Genomic DNA, 15,251 nt, shown 5'->3' with positions numbered 1-15,251 from the left:
TACATAATGATTGAAGGAATGATCTTTCTCTCCCATCCCTGCTAAATGGTGAGTCAGGCGTACTGTATTCTTATCATAGCACCTGACACATAATAGGCTCTCAATAAATATTTGTTCCATAAATATGTCTCATTATTTGAATGGACTGTGTCATCACTAGCTTATATCCTCCTCAGTCACATTGATATATGTATTTTTGCATAAATGAATATATAAATCTTTGTAAGTGTAACACAGTAGACACAATACATTTTTATTGGAGAAATTAAATAAGTTGTCACAAAAATACCATTGCAATTTCAATCACCATTTACACTACTGTCTTCTCTACCATTGTCATGACTAAGATCACATTAACTTAGTCTTTTCAGGTGTTGTCATTTCAGTTGGTGGTATTTTGGATTTTGGATACTATGCAGACATATTAGAGGACATGATTACTCTTATAACGCAAACCCACTGCTGTGTGAAAGCAAGGAACAAACAGAAAACTAACATTTGTCTTTCTTATCTTCTTCATTTGCTCTCCTTTTCATCATTATTTTCTTTCTCATCCTGAGTGTTTACCATGCCCTCAGAGTGATGATGAAATGAACGTGAAAATATAGAGGTTATGATAAAATGTGATAGTGCTATGATACAGGTTGGTTCTAAGTCATAGAAGATTAATTCTCAATGGGAGGCCATGGGCAAAAATGGGACGTGGCTTGGGCTGGATTGAACTGATGCTATAAATGACCAGGGTTTAGAGACTATGAGCCTGGATTTTTGGGTGGGTAGATGAGTCAGGATGAAACTTATGGTTCCTAGGGAGAGTCTGCCTCAATCTTTCTCCTAAGTGGCTTCTGCTCTATGCCATAGTCTATGATCCCATTTTTCTGTTAAACATGAATCTTCAATATTATTAGTAAGAAGATAGATTTTCAAAGAAAGGGCAAAAAGAGGAGGCCCCACCCCCCCCCACCCCGCCTTATCCCTGCCCTACTGATGGGAGTGGAAGAAAGATCTACAGGAGAGGGGAAGCAGCCACAGAACTGTAGAGGAAGATTCCTTAGGTAGGTGGAGGAGTGAGTGATTATCACCACCAACAGAGAGCTTTGGTTACACTGGTTTTGAACAGTCTTACTCTGAATATGTTAGTGTAAAATCTTATAGTATGAGCAGCTCCTATCATTTCACTCTTATTCCATGGTACCATGAGCCTTTGAGAATAAAACTTTGTACATAAACTCTGTCATTTAATGTCTACAAACCGTGTATGAAGCTGGTACTCTCATTATTCTCATATTTTTCTCATGAAAGATTTACACTTCCATCCATTTTCTCACACCTCTTCTTCCTCTGGTTTGGAAGTGAGTTCTCTGTTCTTGTTCCCAAATACAATTTTCAGTTCTTTCTTGTAAAAACAGACTAGCAAACAAACAAACACAGACTGGTGCTTTTGGGGCTCGTGTCATTCATGCATATCCTCCTCTACCACTCCCAGTTCCTGCTGTCTCTTCTGGTTGTCCTCCTTCATCAAGTGATGTCTTGGTCAATATATTTTTTTGACTGCCCATAGATCTGGTGAGAGACATCAGAATTCATGTGAATGACCCACTGAACACTCTGGGTTTTCATATTCCTGGTTGCTTTATTCCCAAAGGTTCTATCTATCTCATTTACTCATTCCCATGACATATACTTGAACCTCTCTAGAAATCACTGTGTTTGTTTCTGACAGATGCCCAGCATCTATGCTTCACCCCTCCCTATCCATACTCCTAGCATGATACTTCATAATGAGATTCTGATTGTGTTTCAATCTTCTGCTTAAAATCTTCATGACTTTCCACTGCCCTTTAACGTGACCTAAAATGCGCATGCTGCAGTTCCTTTTCTTTTTCTTCTTTTAAGATTTTTTTTATTATTTATTTATTTATTTTATTTTTGGCTGCATTGGGTCTTTGTTGCTGTGTGCAGGCTTTCTCTAGTTGTAGCAAGCGGGGACTACTCTTGATTGTGGAGCATGGGTTCTAGGCTCGCAGGCTTCAGTAGCTGTAGAGCGTGAGCTCAGTAGTTGTGGCAGTCGGGCTTAGTTGCTCTGCAGCATGTGCGACCTTCCTGGACCAGGGCTTGAACCCGTGTCCCCTGCATTGGCAGGTGGATTCTTAACCACTGCACCGCAAAGGAAGCCCCATGCTGCAGTTCTTGCTTACAGACCCAGGCTCAGTTCCTGGGAATAACATCCCCAAAGTTCATGATTCCTTCAGGTCTTTGACAATACCAAGCTCCCTTCCTTCCTGCCTCAGAGATTTTGTATCCTCAGCCTACCCACACAGCTCTCTTCACTTTTATTTCTATGATCATGTATCTAAAAGTATCATGCCATCACCTGTGATGACAAGGACCATTTTATCATTTTAGTTATTTGTTTTGTCCAACATCTAGTAGAATATTTAGATTTGGTAAATACTTAATATCTATTGAATAGATGAATAAATGAGGCTTCCCACTAGCTATAAATGAAATAGTTGTTGACTGGAAGAATGAAAAGACTGCACTTGAAACATTATTCCAAAGTAGAACGTGGCCCCTGGAGTGGACTGGTAGCAGCTTTATCCGAGATGGGACCAAGAGAAGCGTTTGCCTGGTGAAGGGAAGATATGATAAAGAAGGTCTTAGTCCATCTCATTGGAAACTTGCTGGGATGGACTGTCTGAGAATCTATACTTATCCTATGCTTGCTATAGCACTGAAGTTGATGTCTGTGTGTCTGCCACAGTCCCCCAAAGAGGAGCAGATTGTTCAATTCACCTGAGACAGGCAGCATTTGTCTTAGGTTAGGTGCTCCAGAATAAAACTAAGGCAGAGATTTTCTTTCAGGAGGCTTATTTTGAAGTATACTTGGGAATGACACCTTCAAGAGTGAAGGCAGGAGGATGGAGCAGAGGAAGAAGTTAAACTATGATCCAGTTACCTAAGCTGATTCCACAGGGGTGCTCTTGAGCTGGGATTATCCTTCGATGTTGTTTCAAATTGAAGAAAGAGGGTCAGGTCTTTGGATTTGTACATAGTCCAGTCATTGAGCAAGATGTGCACTCAGGAAGGAGAAGCAATTTTGCATGAGTCAGCTCTCTTTGTTCAAAGGAGTAACTCAATCATGGGCTTTTAGCACCCAACACAGTTATAGCATACTGAACTACAGGATCCACTAAAGAATTTATTGGGTCTGAATTTGACCTGGGAATATGAGAAGTCTGAGCTTACACAGCAATGTGGGGTTTCTTAGCTCCCTGGACATGAGATTTCCTATTATAGACGTCAGGATATACAGGCTTAGCTGTGATGCCCAACACTGGACCAATGTTCGCCATCTGCTTAGATGCCACTAGTTTCTTGCCTCTCTGTCTAATCAGCTGTCCCTGGGGTAGCAGAATTTAGGTCCATGTATTTCTACCCAATTGAGAGATTAACTTTGGCTCTGTCCAGGTATGTCTGTGTGGCCTCTGGGGCCTGCCAATTGGTAATAACATCTTCCCTGCTCAGTGCCTTGTTCACAGTCACCAGGACTGCTTTGGAGAAGTATCAGAAAAGGACTTGCCTTTGACGGTAAGTTTACAGAAACAACTATGAGTTTGTGTACTAGTTATAGAATAACCTATATACCTGGACCTTATATACATCTTAATCTTACAGGTGTTATAATCAATACCTTAATCTTACAGATATTATAATTAATATTTATAATACCTGCAAGATTTATATTATTTACTCTAACATCAGATGAGACAACATAGACTCAGAGAGTTTAAGTATGCTACCAAGATTTCATTTATAGACTATGAATGGTACAGAATTAAAACCTTAGTCTGTCTTCCTTGCAAAGCTTGTGTTATCCTGCTACACTCTGAAGCCTCTATCAGTTAGCTTGTAATTATAAAGTTTAATGAGACATGGTCCTTGACTTGAAACAAACCATTAAGACACTGGAAGGACTTGTATAATATAGATAACAGAAAATTGTGGATGAACAAAGAAGGATCATAAAATAAAATGTTCATAGCTCAATCAGTGGTCCAAACATAGTCAATGAATCCTTTTAAGAGGCAGGAGACAGGGGACTCTGAATTTTGAGGGCTGAGAAACACCAATTCAGATAAAGAGGAGGAGAAAGAATACACAAAAAGACATGTGTGAAATAGAATGATATATTCATATAATTCCAAAAACATTAAAATGGTTAAAGTAAACTCAATTTGTGGGAGTATTTTAAGCAGAAGTCAAAACAATACAAAAAGATAGCTGTTGAAAACTTTGTATGCCAGTCTTAAATGTATGGTTTTATTCCATAGATTAAATGAACTAAAAGATTTTACCAATAGGAGCGACATGATGACATTTGCATTTTAGATGCATTTTAGAACACTTTGACTTCAGAATAGAGAATGGATTGAAAGGATTGGTGGCAAAACCAGAGACATCTAAGGAAACAATACAGTTGGGAGAAGCTGTGAGTATGATTTAGGCAGTGACATTGGGGGTTCAGAAAAAGGAGTGGAAATAAGAGGGATTAAAAATCCAATTAACAGGCACTGGTGAATATGTAAAAAGGATGAGAGACAGACTAAATAAGGGTAATTTCAAGTTTGGAGATTGGGTTGGATAGGTTGACAGTGATGTAGTTCACAAAAACATGGCAAAAGTGAGGTAGAGCAGATTTGGGATGATAGGTAAGTTAATTTAGTCTTAAATATGTTGAGCATGTGGTATAGCTATTTAGGAAGCAAATGGAAAAGTGGGTTTGTGTTTCAGAAAGATATTTGACTTAAAACCCTATTTGGAAGAAATTAAAACATATAAAACTTAAACCCATGTGAATGGATCAACTCAATCAAAGATAATGCACAGAATATAAAAGAGAGGAAGGAATGCAACTCTGGAATCAGCAACATATAATGAATAGGTAGATGGAGAAGGTGGTGGGACTGGGGACATAAGAGAAACAGTGGTAGAGTACTGTGGCATGGAATCTGAGGGAGAATAATGTAAAAAATAACAGATTGATTTATAGTATTCAGTGATGCCAAGGGGTAAGAGAAATCTTCCAGGTAGACAGATCCAGACTAGAAGTAATTGAATGTTGGCGTTTCAACCTTTCCCTAAAAGCAGCATATGCTTACTCTTATCTCTAAACGAAACTAGTCTTCCTTTAATTCAGACATGTGGATGTCTCACCTCTAAAAACATTATCTCAAGAAATAGAGATTTTCCTCCTTGTATCTAATTTTATTCTCTGTGTTGCAGTTTAAACTTCTTTCTTCTCATGAAGATGGTAGCCAGGTCTGGACAATGTGATGACTCATCAAGAATGAAGAAATCATGATTTTGGTTTCTTCTGCCCCTTCCCTTTCCAAGCCATTGATGATGGCCCTGAGTAATTTCAGCTGGAGGCTGATCCAGCCGTCCTTTTTCCTGATTGGCATCCCAGGTTTAGAGGAAAGCCAGCACTGGATAGCGTTGCCACTGTGTGTCCTTTACCTCCTTGCCCTAGTGGGCAATGTCACCATTGTCTTCACCATCTGGACTGACCCATCCTTGCACCAGCCTATGTACCTCCTTCTGGCCATGCTCTCTGGCATTGACCTGGTCCTGGCCTCCTCCACGGCACCCAAAGCCCTTGCTGTGCTCCTGGCTCGTGCCCATGAGATTGGGTACACTGTCTGCCTGACCCAGATGTTCTTCATCCACGCGTTCTCTTCCATGGAGTCAGGTGTACTTGTGGCCATGGCTCTGGATCGTTATGTAGCCATTTGTCTCCCTCTGCACCATTCCTCCATCCTGCATCCCGGGGTCATAGGGCGCATTGGAATGGCAGTGCTGGTGCGGGGGTTACTCCTCCTCCTCCCCTTCCCCATCCTGTTGCAGAGACTTGTCTTCTGCCAGGCCACCGTCATAGGCCACGCCTATTGTGAACACATGGCTGTGGTGAAACTTGCCTGCTCAGAAAGCACAGTGAACCAAGCTTATGGGTTGGCGGTGGCGCTGCTTGTGGTTGGCCTAGACGTCCTGGCCATTGGTGTTTCCTATGCCCTCATCCTGCAGGCAGTGCTGAAGGTACCAGGGGGTGAGGCCCGACTTAAGACCTTCAGCACATGTGGGTCTCATATTTGTGTCATCCTGGTCTTCTATGTTCCTGGAATGTTCTCCTTCCTCACTCACCGCTTTGGCCACCAGGTGCCCCATCACGTCCATGTTCTTCTGGCCACTCTCTATCTCCTTGTGCCACCTGCACTCAACCCTCTTGTCTATGGGGTGAAGACTCAGCAGATCCGCCAGCGAGTACTCAGTGTGTTCTACGTAAAAGGATAGATCTGAACACATCCCAATCCTTTTTTTTCAGAGGCTCCTGCCAGAGACACTGCCAGAAGCCCATGGCTGGTCTTGGCCACATGGATAGAGGCCATTGAAGAGTGAGGAGTGCTTCTGGTCCTAGTAGTCTCATGGCAAAGAGCATCATGAGCTCTTGGCTTCACAGTTCATTGGGATGTGCCTGGAGAGCCTGACTTGTGGCTATTTCCCCCATCCTTTCTTTTGCTCCTGATCCCAACATTTCTCTACTCCTTGTGATGGAGGGATTTGGGGAGAGGAGAAACAGATGATAGCTCTGGATATGCCATTTTTCTATTTCTTTCTGATGACTGACTGTGCGACAACATCTAGAGTGAGAACAGATAGTTGCAGCGTTTGCCTGGTTTTAGTCCTGAGTGTCATCAGGCCCTCTAAGTGCTGTGAGCTCCAGTCACTGGGCTCCTGTGTAGTAAGAGTCTTTTTCAAAGCATTTGAGACAACCACAATGTGAGAAAATACCTTTCATTGCAATGTGGGTGTATTTATTTAAAACAAGCTTAAATGATGCAGGTACTGTAATAGGTTCTGGGAATAATGTGATATGATCCCTATTTTCTTTCTTTTTTTTTTTACCACTTTTTGGGGGGGCTGTTTTGGGTCTTCCTTACTGTGCACAGGCTTTCTCTAGTTGTGCATACCCTTGTTTCAGTGCACGGAGTTCTCAGTGCAGTGGCTTCTCTTGCTACAGACTACGGGCTCTAGGCATGAGGGCTTCAGTAGTTGAAGCATGCAAGCTCAGTAGTTGTGGCACATGGGCTCCGGGGTTGTGGCACATGGGCTTAGTTGCTCTGTGGCATGTGGGATCTTCCCAGACCAGGAATCGAACCCATGTCCCTTGCATTGGCAGATGGATTCTTAACCACTTTGCCACCAGGGAAGACCCTGATCCCTATTTTCAATGAAGAAACACATGAGTATAGTGGTTTTCTTTTTTAAAATGTCTGTTTCTATTTTAGCTTTATTGTATTTTAATTTAGCTATATTTTTGCTTAGGTTAAAAAAAGAGGGAATAAGACAAAGTATTGAATATATGTGTTTTATAAGTATTAACTTAACAAAGCAAAAGTAACCGTGTACTATTAGTATCTTATAACAATAATGTGTGCTAGAGTTTGGTGTTGGTAAACATAGTTTTATTAGTAAATGTAGAAGCAGTTATTCCACTCCAACTGAATTTCTCTTTCTGAAATATGGATATAGAGTGATTTCAATGATTTCTGCTAACAGGAACTGGGTGAAAACTTAGAAGAGGATTGTCCCAGTTGGTTTGTTGTCTGCTTGTGGGATGTTGCCCTATTGAGCTTAACTATTTTGAGTTCCTAAAATGTTACAATGTTTTTCAGTCCTGGAGGAAATCAAGTCACTGGTACCTAGAGGTAAGGTGCTCAAGTGATGAGAAGATCCTATCTTGGGATTCTGTAGTGGTAGAAGGGTGGAGTAGATGGTTAGTGTTTCCAATTTCTCTTTTCTTTGTAAATTTTACACATAATAAATAGTTTTCTGTTATAGAGACTGAGTATGACGTCTGTAATTTTGTTGGCAGACATGGGTGAGTTGGGGAGGACTGGTATGGGTTCTTATTGCAGGAGAAATTACACGTTCTCATCATCTTGGTTCTAGATCTGGGACTTAAACTCTGGTAAATTGTCCTGGGAAAGCCTGGCATATGGTGTATCACACCCATTGGAAAACAACTACTTTGACCCTAGAGGTACTTAGTTTGGGTAGATTATAAAAGGAGAAATTTGCTCTCTGCTTCCCTTTATACTCCATTCTGACCCCTGGAATGTGGATCTGAAGCAGCCTCCTTGGATCAAAAGATGGAAATGTGTGTGGAAGATGGCAGAGCAACATTATAGAAGAGCTTGCATCCTAATGATGTCTGGGCCACCAAACCTGACTTAAACCCGGGACAGAAATAAACTTGTATTTGATTTAAGCCACTGTATCTTGGGGAATCTTTGTTGCAGCAAAGTTACCTATAGCTTAAACGGTATTTAGTTTTCATCTCAGATCTTTCCAGTAGGATATGTATTTTTCTGCCTGAAGGTTGTCTTTAAAATTTCCTTTTGAAAAGGTTTGTAGTTCTCGTCTAAAAATCTATTTATTTTACCCTCATTCAAATTTGGTATGAGAAAATTTTTCATATCATTTCTTGTTTTATTTTCCAGTTCTCCCCATATCCAAGAAGTGTTACTGAACTATTTTCATAATTTTTTAGCTATTAAATGGGAATTTTGGGGGAGAGGGGAAGTACATCATGCTTTCAATCCAACATCTTGAATCAGAATTATTACATTTTAATTTTGATTTTGTGGTATTATATGTTTTGTATATATCTTCCATATTAAGCTGTAAGCTTCTAGTAGACACGAGTTTTTTGTTTCATTTACTTCTTAATGCTAAGTGTCTGACTTAATCCCCAATGCAATAAACATCTTTAATAATTATTTGTGATACAGGATGAATGCACAAACTTGGTATCTCTGTACAGAGTGCTTCTTTTATCCTGTTAGTAAATTTTAGTGTGATTTTTTTTTTGTTGTGACTGTTAAGGATTAGGAGGACAGATCTCTCATCCTAGAATTAGATGTGCCTTACCCTGGTAGAAACAGAGTGCCTCCTTGAGAGAAAAAATCTCAGAGCACTATTGGAGATTAGAAATGCAGATTTTCCACTCCTTATCTATGTTCTTAGCAGTTGTGATTGCTCACAAGGAATTAAAGATGGATCAAAGTAATAGTAGTTGGAGCTTAATAACTTCCATATGCATCACTCTCTGGTAAGTCATGACTGAAAGATATATGTGGGACCAGAGAACATAGAGGAGGCCATCAGTTTCCTTCCCTTAATTCTAGATCTTAGGATCTCTGCTTACTCCCTCCCCGAATCTGAACATGGGGATACTTGAAGTGAAAATTTGGCTCCAAATACAAATATCTTAGTCATCTGCAAGGAGATTTGTAGGACCCCCTTAAGTGGATTGAAATCTAGAAGAATGTATAGTACAAAAAGACAATGGCTGGCCCCCAGGTTTTTCTCTGGGAAGCAGATCATGGGTGCTTATGCAGGTGAATTTATGGAATTTGAATATGAAGCAAAAGAGAGTCCATTGCTATCCTCACAGGTCCTCCTGGCAGGCAGTGAAACAGACAAGTTGGACCATGCTTCCTGCTGTGAGACTCAAGAACCCCACTCACTACTCCAACAGTTTCTGTCCAAATAGTGACTTTCTTCCCATATGGAAGAGCAAGCAAAGAAGAGGACAAAGGGGAAGACAGAGCAGGAGTATCCACTCCTATTATTTCCCCCTTCTGGTGAGAGAAATAAAAGTCTTCCTCGGTGGAAATGATGGAAATAAGATTCTTCCCTAATAGGCAGCAGAGGGCTCCTTTCAAATTTTTTAGGTGAGGTTGATAACGTAACAGGAAAGGTAGAAAATGTGGGGAAGGACAGGGTACATTTTTGTGCTGGGTCACAAATTAGGTCTTAATAAATTTCAAAAGAAAGAAAAATACATAATGAAACTGGAAACCAATAACAATATCATGATAAGTCCCAAAGACTTGAAAATTAAACAAAATACCTCTAAATAATCCATGGCTCAAATAAGAAATCACAGAGAATCTTAGAAAATATTTCAAACTAATTTATAATGACATGTAGTAAAAGTTGTGGAATGCAGCTAAAGTAGAGGGAAAATTATACTTTTAAATGCTTATATTAGAAAAGAATAAAGATTTAATATCAATTGTCTAAGCTGACAACTTAAGAAGTTAGAAAAACAAGAATAAATTAAGCCCAAGGTGAACAAGATTAAGGAATTAATAAAGATATTAGCAGAGTCAATAAAATTGAAAGCAGAAACAATAGAGAAAATTAACAAATCAGCAAAAGAGCAAAGTTGGTACTTTGGAAAGATTAATAACATTAATAAAGTCCTGGTAAGAATTATCAAAGAGAAAAAGAGAAACACAGAGGATTAATATGATGATGGAAGAAGTTATTACACAGACCATAAATCTTAGGAATGCACTTCCTGTTTCCAAGCACCTACCCTCTAGGTTTACTATAAGATTATCCCAGGAACAACCCCCCGCCCCCCGAGCTGCAAATGCTCCCAGACCGTCATCTGCCCAATCCCACCCTGTGAGCAAGTTACCCTATAATAAACCCATCCATTGGTTATATGGAGCTGCCTGCCTTGTTTTTTGGTCTCAAGATACCTTCTCTGTTTGGTGGGCACTTTTCTTTCCCTCCATCTTCCAACACTTGGTCACTCTGGGAACAGTCCTACTCAAACCTAGTTCTAGGGGACAGCTATCCCAGATGGACAGCTCTGCTGGATTGAATTGTTGGAAGAAGCGGTGTTCTCTGTTCCCTCAGGCTTGGTTTCCTCCCTACTCACTCTAGCAGGTTTAGTTGGTTCTCTTAAAATGTAACACATGAGTTCTGAAAAATCACTGTGCTATGCAGAATCTCATGTGAAAACCACAGGATTTATGGAAAAATGGAGTTAAGAGCACAATACTAAGAAAAAAGATCGACACATTTTTGAAAAAGATAGAAAACAACACACAGTAGCAGAGTTTTACACGTTAATTAGGTAAGCAAATACAAAGACTACATCGAATACAACGCTTTACTTTGAAAAATACATGGTTTGCTTGTGGAAATGGGCAGAAGTGTTGCAGCTTGTGAGTTATTTTGAAGTGGTACAAGGAACTTTATTTGAAATCAGATGGAAATTTGTGACGTGAACTAAGGTAGTCTGTAGTTGTTAGGGGTGTCTGCGGTAGTGTGTTTTGTGTATTCCTATGAAGGTCATTTTCAGTTTGATGCAGTTTTCTGTGTTCAAATTACACTAAGGCAGATGTGAAGTTCAATTGCCCTCAAATTGTTTTCTAATACATCATTGGGGTTGGAACACATTTTTATGTTCAAACCAGGTGATATAGCAGAAGTGACTGTATCCCTTTTTTCCTTTGTCAGCAATCTTCCGCTATTTTGTATCGCTCACCTCAATATATGAAGATTCAAGGACTGCCAACTTCAAAAAATATCTCTATTCCACATACTTCTGTCTAGGTCTTTTCAGGCACGTCCCAGTCTCACCCCAGTATCCTCATATCTGCCTTTCACTGACCTATCCTCTTGTAACAGTTATCTTGCATACTGCCTTTACTTCTTCACCTTTTTAAATCTGTGGTCATTTAAAAATCTGTCCTGTCACTACTTTAAAGCTGCTCTTGCTAATGAATGTGCATGGAATTAGGTAGACTCCTACCAGAGAACTGATAGTCCACTCAAATTAGAATACTTTGAGAATGGTTTACTTACAAAGGGACGATTTGTAAGGATGTGGTCAGTAAAAGATCCTAAGCAATAGTGCAGTTACTTAGAGCTCATAACATCACTTGTCACCACCTCTAGACATGGAGAAATGAGTGACTGTATTTCTGAAGTAGAGAGTTGGCATAGAGGAAGTTACCTTGTGAGGAGCTTTCTCGGTTGATGTTGTTGAATTTATTCTATCTCTACAGGTGTGAGTTATGTTTGTTAATTTTAATGCCACTCTTTCATGTTGATTTTGCTCAAATATCTGATTGTATTTGGTGTTTAAAGGAAATTTCACTAAAGAGGATGAGCAAGCAGAAGTTGATTTTATTTGATACTATTGCCAGAAATAGGGGAGACAGCACAGACCAAGTCTGGATATCCACTTCTACTAAAAACAAAAAAAAAAGTGGAGTTTGGCTGGGTTAAGTGTCAGGTGGAATGGATTTAAGCTCTGGGTTGAGCTAGTGGAAATGTACTGGAGGACTTTAGTGGGAGGTTGATCAATTGGGTGTGTCAAACACATTGAGTTATTCCTGAGATTGCAAATGATTTGTCTGTGATTAGACCATCTGTGTTTACTTATTGGTTCTCTTAGAAGTTAGGTTCCTACATTCCACAGAGACTGAGAGATGGGGTGCTATCTCATTAAATGTTTATATTGTAAGAGAAAGTTCTACATCTTGAGAAAGATATTTGTAGGTTGTAAAACTGGGAGGAGGTTGGGAGAAGATTATATACACAGCAAAGGGGCAGAAAAGAATTTACACTTACAAATTTTCTCAAGCAAATGCCCTAAGGAAACAAACACTAGGGGCCTATAGTCTGGAAGAAATCTGTCTAAAGTTTAGACCAAGCCATCTTGGTCATTGGCTGATTGTTTTTCTTTCTAGAAGGCAATCTCAGAATGCTGCTGCATTTGTTTGATGCAGCCTGTGGTAGAGGAGCGGTGGGGTGTGCTGGGGCTTGATTTATGTTGAGCTTCTTTTCCGTGTCTCATGGGGCATGGTTATTTGTAGCCATGTGGGCTGCTGTCCTGTTTTCTGACCCAATCACCACTGTTCTGGAACACCCACACATTGCTTGACTTTTGGCTCACTTCTTGGTCTAAGAGTGTGTGTGCAAAAGGCTAGACCTGTCTGTCAGCTCCTATTGTGCTGCCACTGATCAGCAGGTTGATTTTCTCATGACGCCCTGCTTCTCTCAGTATCAGATATTTCTGAGTCTGAATCAATATTAGTTTTGTAGCAGCCCTTTCTCGTGCAGCTTCTGGGCTTCCATTCTTTTCCAGAGTTTCATCACAGATGTCTTTCATCTTTTGGAGTTTCTTCATGTTTTTCTGCTTTATAAATGCCTCTCTATTTGTTTTGTATCATGTCATAGATTGATTTACTATTGAACACCTTGCCAGTACTGCTATGTTTTAGAGTGGAAGGAGGAGGCTGCAGTGAGTGCTGAGTTTGTCATGTGGATTCAGAGATCTTTGGAACTCATTTACTCTTTGGAATGTTTGAGAGTTTCTTCATGGCCCGATATTTCATCAATTTCTGGAGACATTGCATGAAAAAAACATGATTGTATTATCTGTTTTTACTGACAGTTAGCTATTCAACATCCATTCAAACCCACCTTTCCATTGCTCTCTTCTATCTTAGAGACTGGGAAGCTGAAATACTCAACCTTTAATCTTGGAACTAGCTATGGACATCAGATTCATTCCAATCAATCAGATGCAAAGGTCTGTTGTGGCTTTTCTTCCTTGTTTTTTTCTGGAACGTCGAGTTGAAAGTGAAGGATTGTAATCCTTACTTTGGATGGCAGAGCAGAAAAATAGAAAAATCTTGGCCTCTTGATAGCATGATAGAGGTGCTTTAACAGCTCTGAACTGCCTGATTCTGTGTGTGTGTGTGTGTGTGTGTGTGTGTCTGATGAGATAAACAAACCCCTATTTGGTTAAACCATTTATGATGTAGTGTTTCTTACATACAGATAACTGCAATCTTAATTGATTATTTACTAATGTTAGGGAGGCACACTTTTCCCTTTCTTGACATTTTGTGTTGTGCAGGCCAATTCATTGTCATGACACATGGTTTTATTCCCCCTTCAGTCAATTTTCAGAGTAGGAGTGTCCTAAAATGAGTGGTTAATGTAAAGGGAAAAAAAAAGGCATGTAGAGCTGAGTGCTTTTGTCTCTTCCTGTCTATGCAGCACGTGTCTCTATGGCTCTCAGCCGTGCAGTAGCTCCAACTGTAAAGGTCCTATGTCTGCAGGGCTCTATGTCCTGGCAGTTTGGGAGAGTCAAGAAATTGTTAGCATCTGGTTAATTGACAGAGTACATTGAAAAAAAAAGATATAAAATTATAACTTGGGCATTCAAAATACATGTTTAGACACAAAAATCCTCAACAAAATACTCACAAATAGAACTCAGCTGCATATAAAAATGAATATGCATCATAATCAAGCGTGATTTATGTCAACAATGCAAGACTGGTTTAACATTTAAAAATTAATTAATGTAACATACCATAGCAATAGAATAAGAAACAAAACCACATGATCATGTCAAGATGTAGAAAAAGACACTCCCTGGTGGTCTAGCGGTTAGGATTCAGCGCACTCTCTCTCTCAAGATGTAGAAAAAGCATTAGACAAAATTCAGCATTCCTTACAAACTAGAAACAGAAGATAACTCCCTCAACCTGATAAAGGGCATCTGCAAAAAACCCCATACCTAACATCATACTTAATGATGAGAGACTGAAGGTTTTCCCTCTTACATCAGGAATAAGACAAAGATGTCTATTCTCACTGTTTCTGTTCAATGTCATACTGAAGTTCTAGCAAGGGCAAAAGCAAAAAAGCTCAAATAAAAGGCATTCTGATTGGAAAGGCAGGATTAAAACTATCTATATTTGCAGTTGACATGATCTTGTATGTAGCATGTCCTAATGAATCCACTTAAAAACTATTTAATTAATAAATAAGTTCAACAAGGTTGCAGGTCATTTGTACTAAGGCCATCTGTATTTTTTATGCAATTAACTATTCAAAAATGAAAGTAAAAAAACAGTTACATTTACAATAGCATCACAAATAACAAAATATTTAGGAGTAAATTTTATGAAAGGAGTACAAAATGTATGCTCTGAAAACTATAAAACATTGTTGAAGAAATGAAAGATGAACTGCATAAAAGGAAAGATATTTTGTGTTCATAGATTGAAGGCAAAGATGAACTAAATTCACCCCTTTATTTTAGTACATCAAATAAAACCAATTTCTGGGGGAAAAATCAAAACCCACAATAGAAAAAAAGAGTTAACACTGTCTGGGCCATATCAGAAGCAGAGAATACATTCTTTCAATTGAAAAATTCTAGGCAGTTCATAATAGACCTTTTAATACAAAATGATCTATTAAATTTGCAATTCATGGTCCTTAGAATTATTTACTTATGTCAGTGTGGATTTATGGATATTTATTTGTACGTTAGGTAATAATACAATACTAAGGCTTCT

The 15,251-nt window shown here is 39.3% G+C and overlaps 1 protein-coding gene across 1 annotated transcript; it reads left to right on the top strand.

Moving 5' to 3' along the window:
* The first annotated feature begins 5,394 nt into the window (after nt 1-5,394).
* On the top strand, nt 5,395-6,351 carry LOC130829387 (olfactory receptor 52L1-like). Its single transcript, XM_057695887.1, has one exon. It carries the CDS (start codon nt 5,404-5,406, stop codon nt 6,349-6,351), a length of 948 nt encoding a protein of 315 aa, XP_057551870.1. The 5' UTR covers nt 5,395-5,403.
* The last annotated feature ends 8,900 nt before the right edge of the window (nt 6,352-15,251 follow it).

The sequence above is a fragment of the Hippopotamus amphibius genome, chromosome 9 (genome assembly GCF_030028045.1).
Source record: "Hippopotamus amphibius kiboko isolate mHipAmp2 chromosome 9, mHipAmp2.hap2, whole genome shotgun sequence".
Lineage (NCBI taxonomy): Eukaryota > Metazoa > Chordata > Mammalia > Artiodactyla > Hippopotamidae > Hippopotamus > Hippopotamus amphibius.
This window is presented reverse-complemented; position numbering and strand designations above follow the sequence as displayed.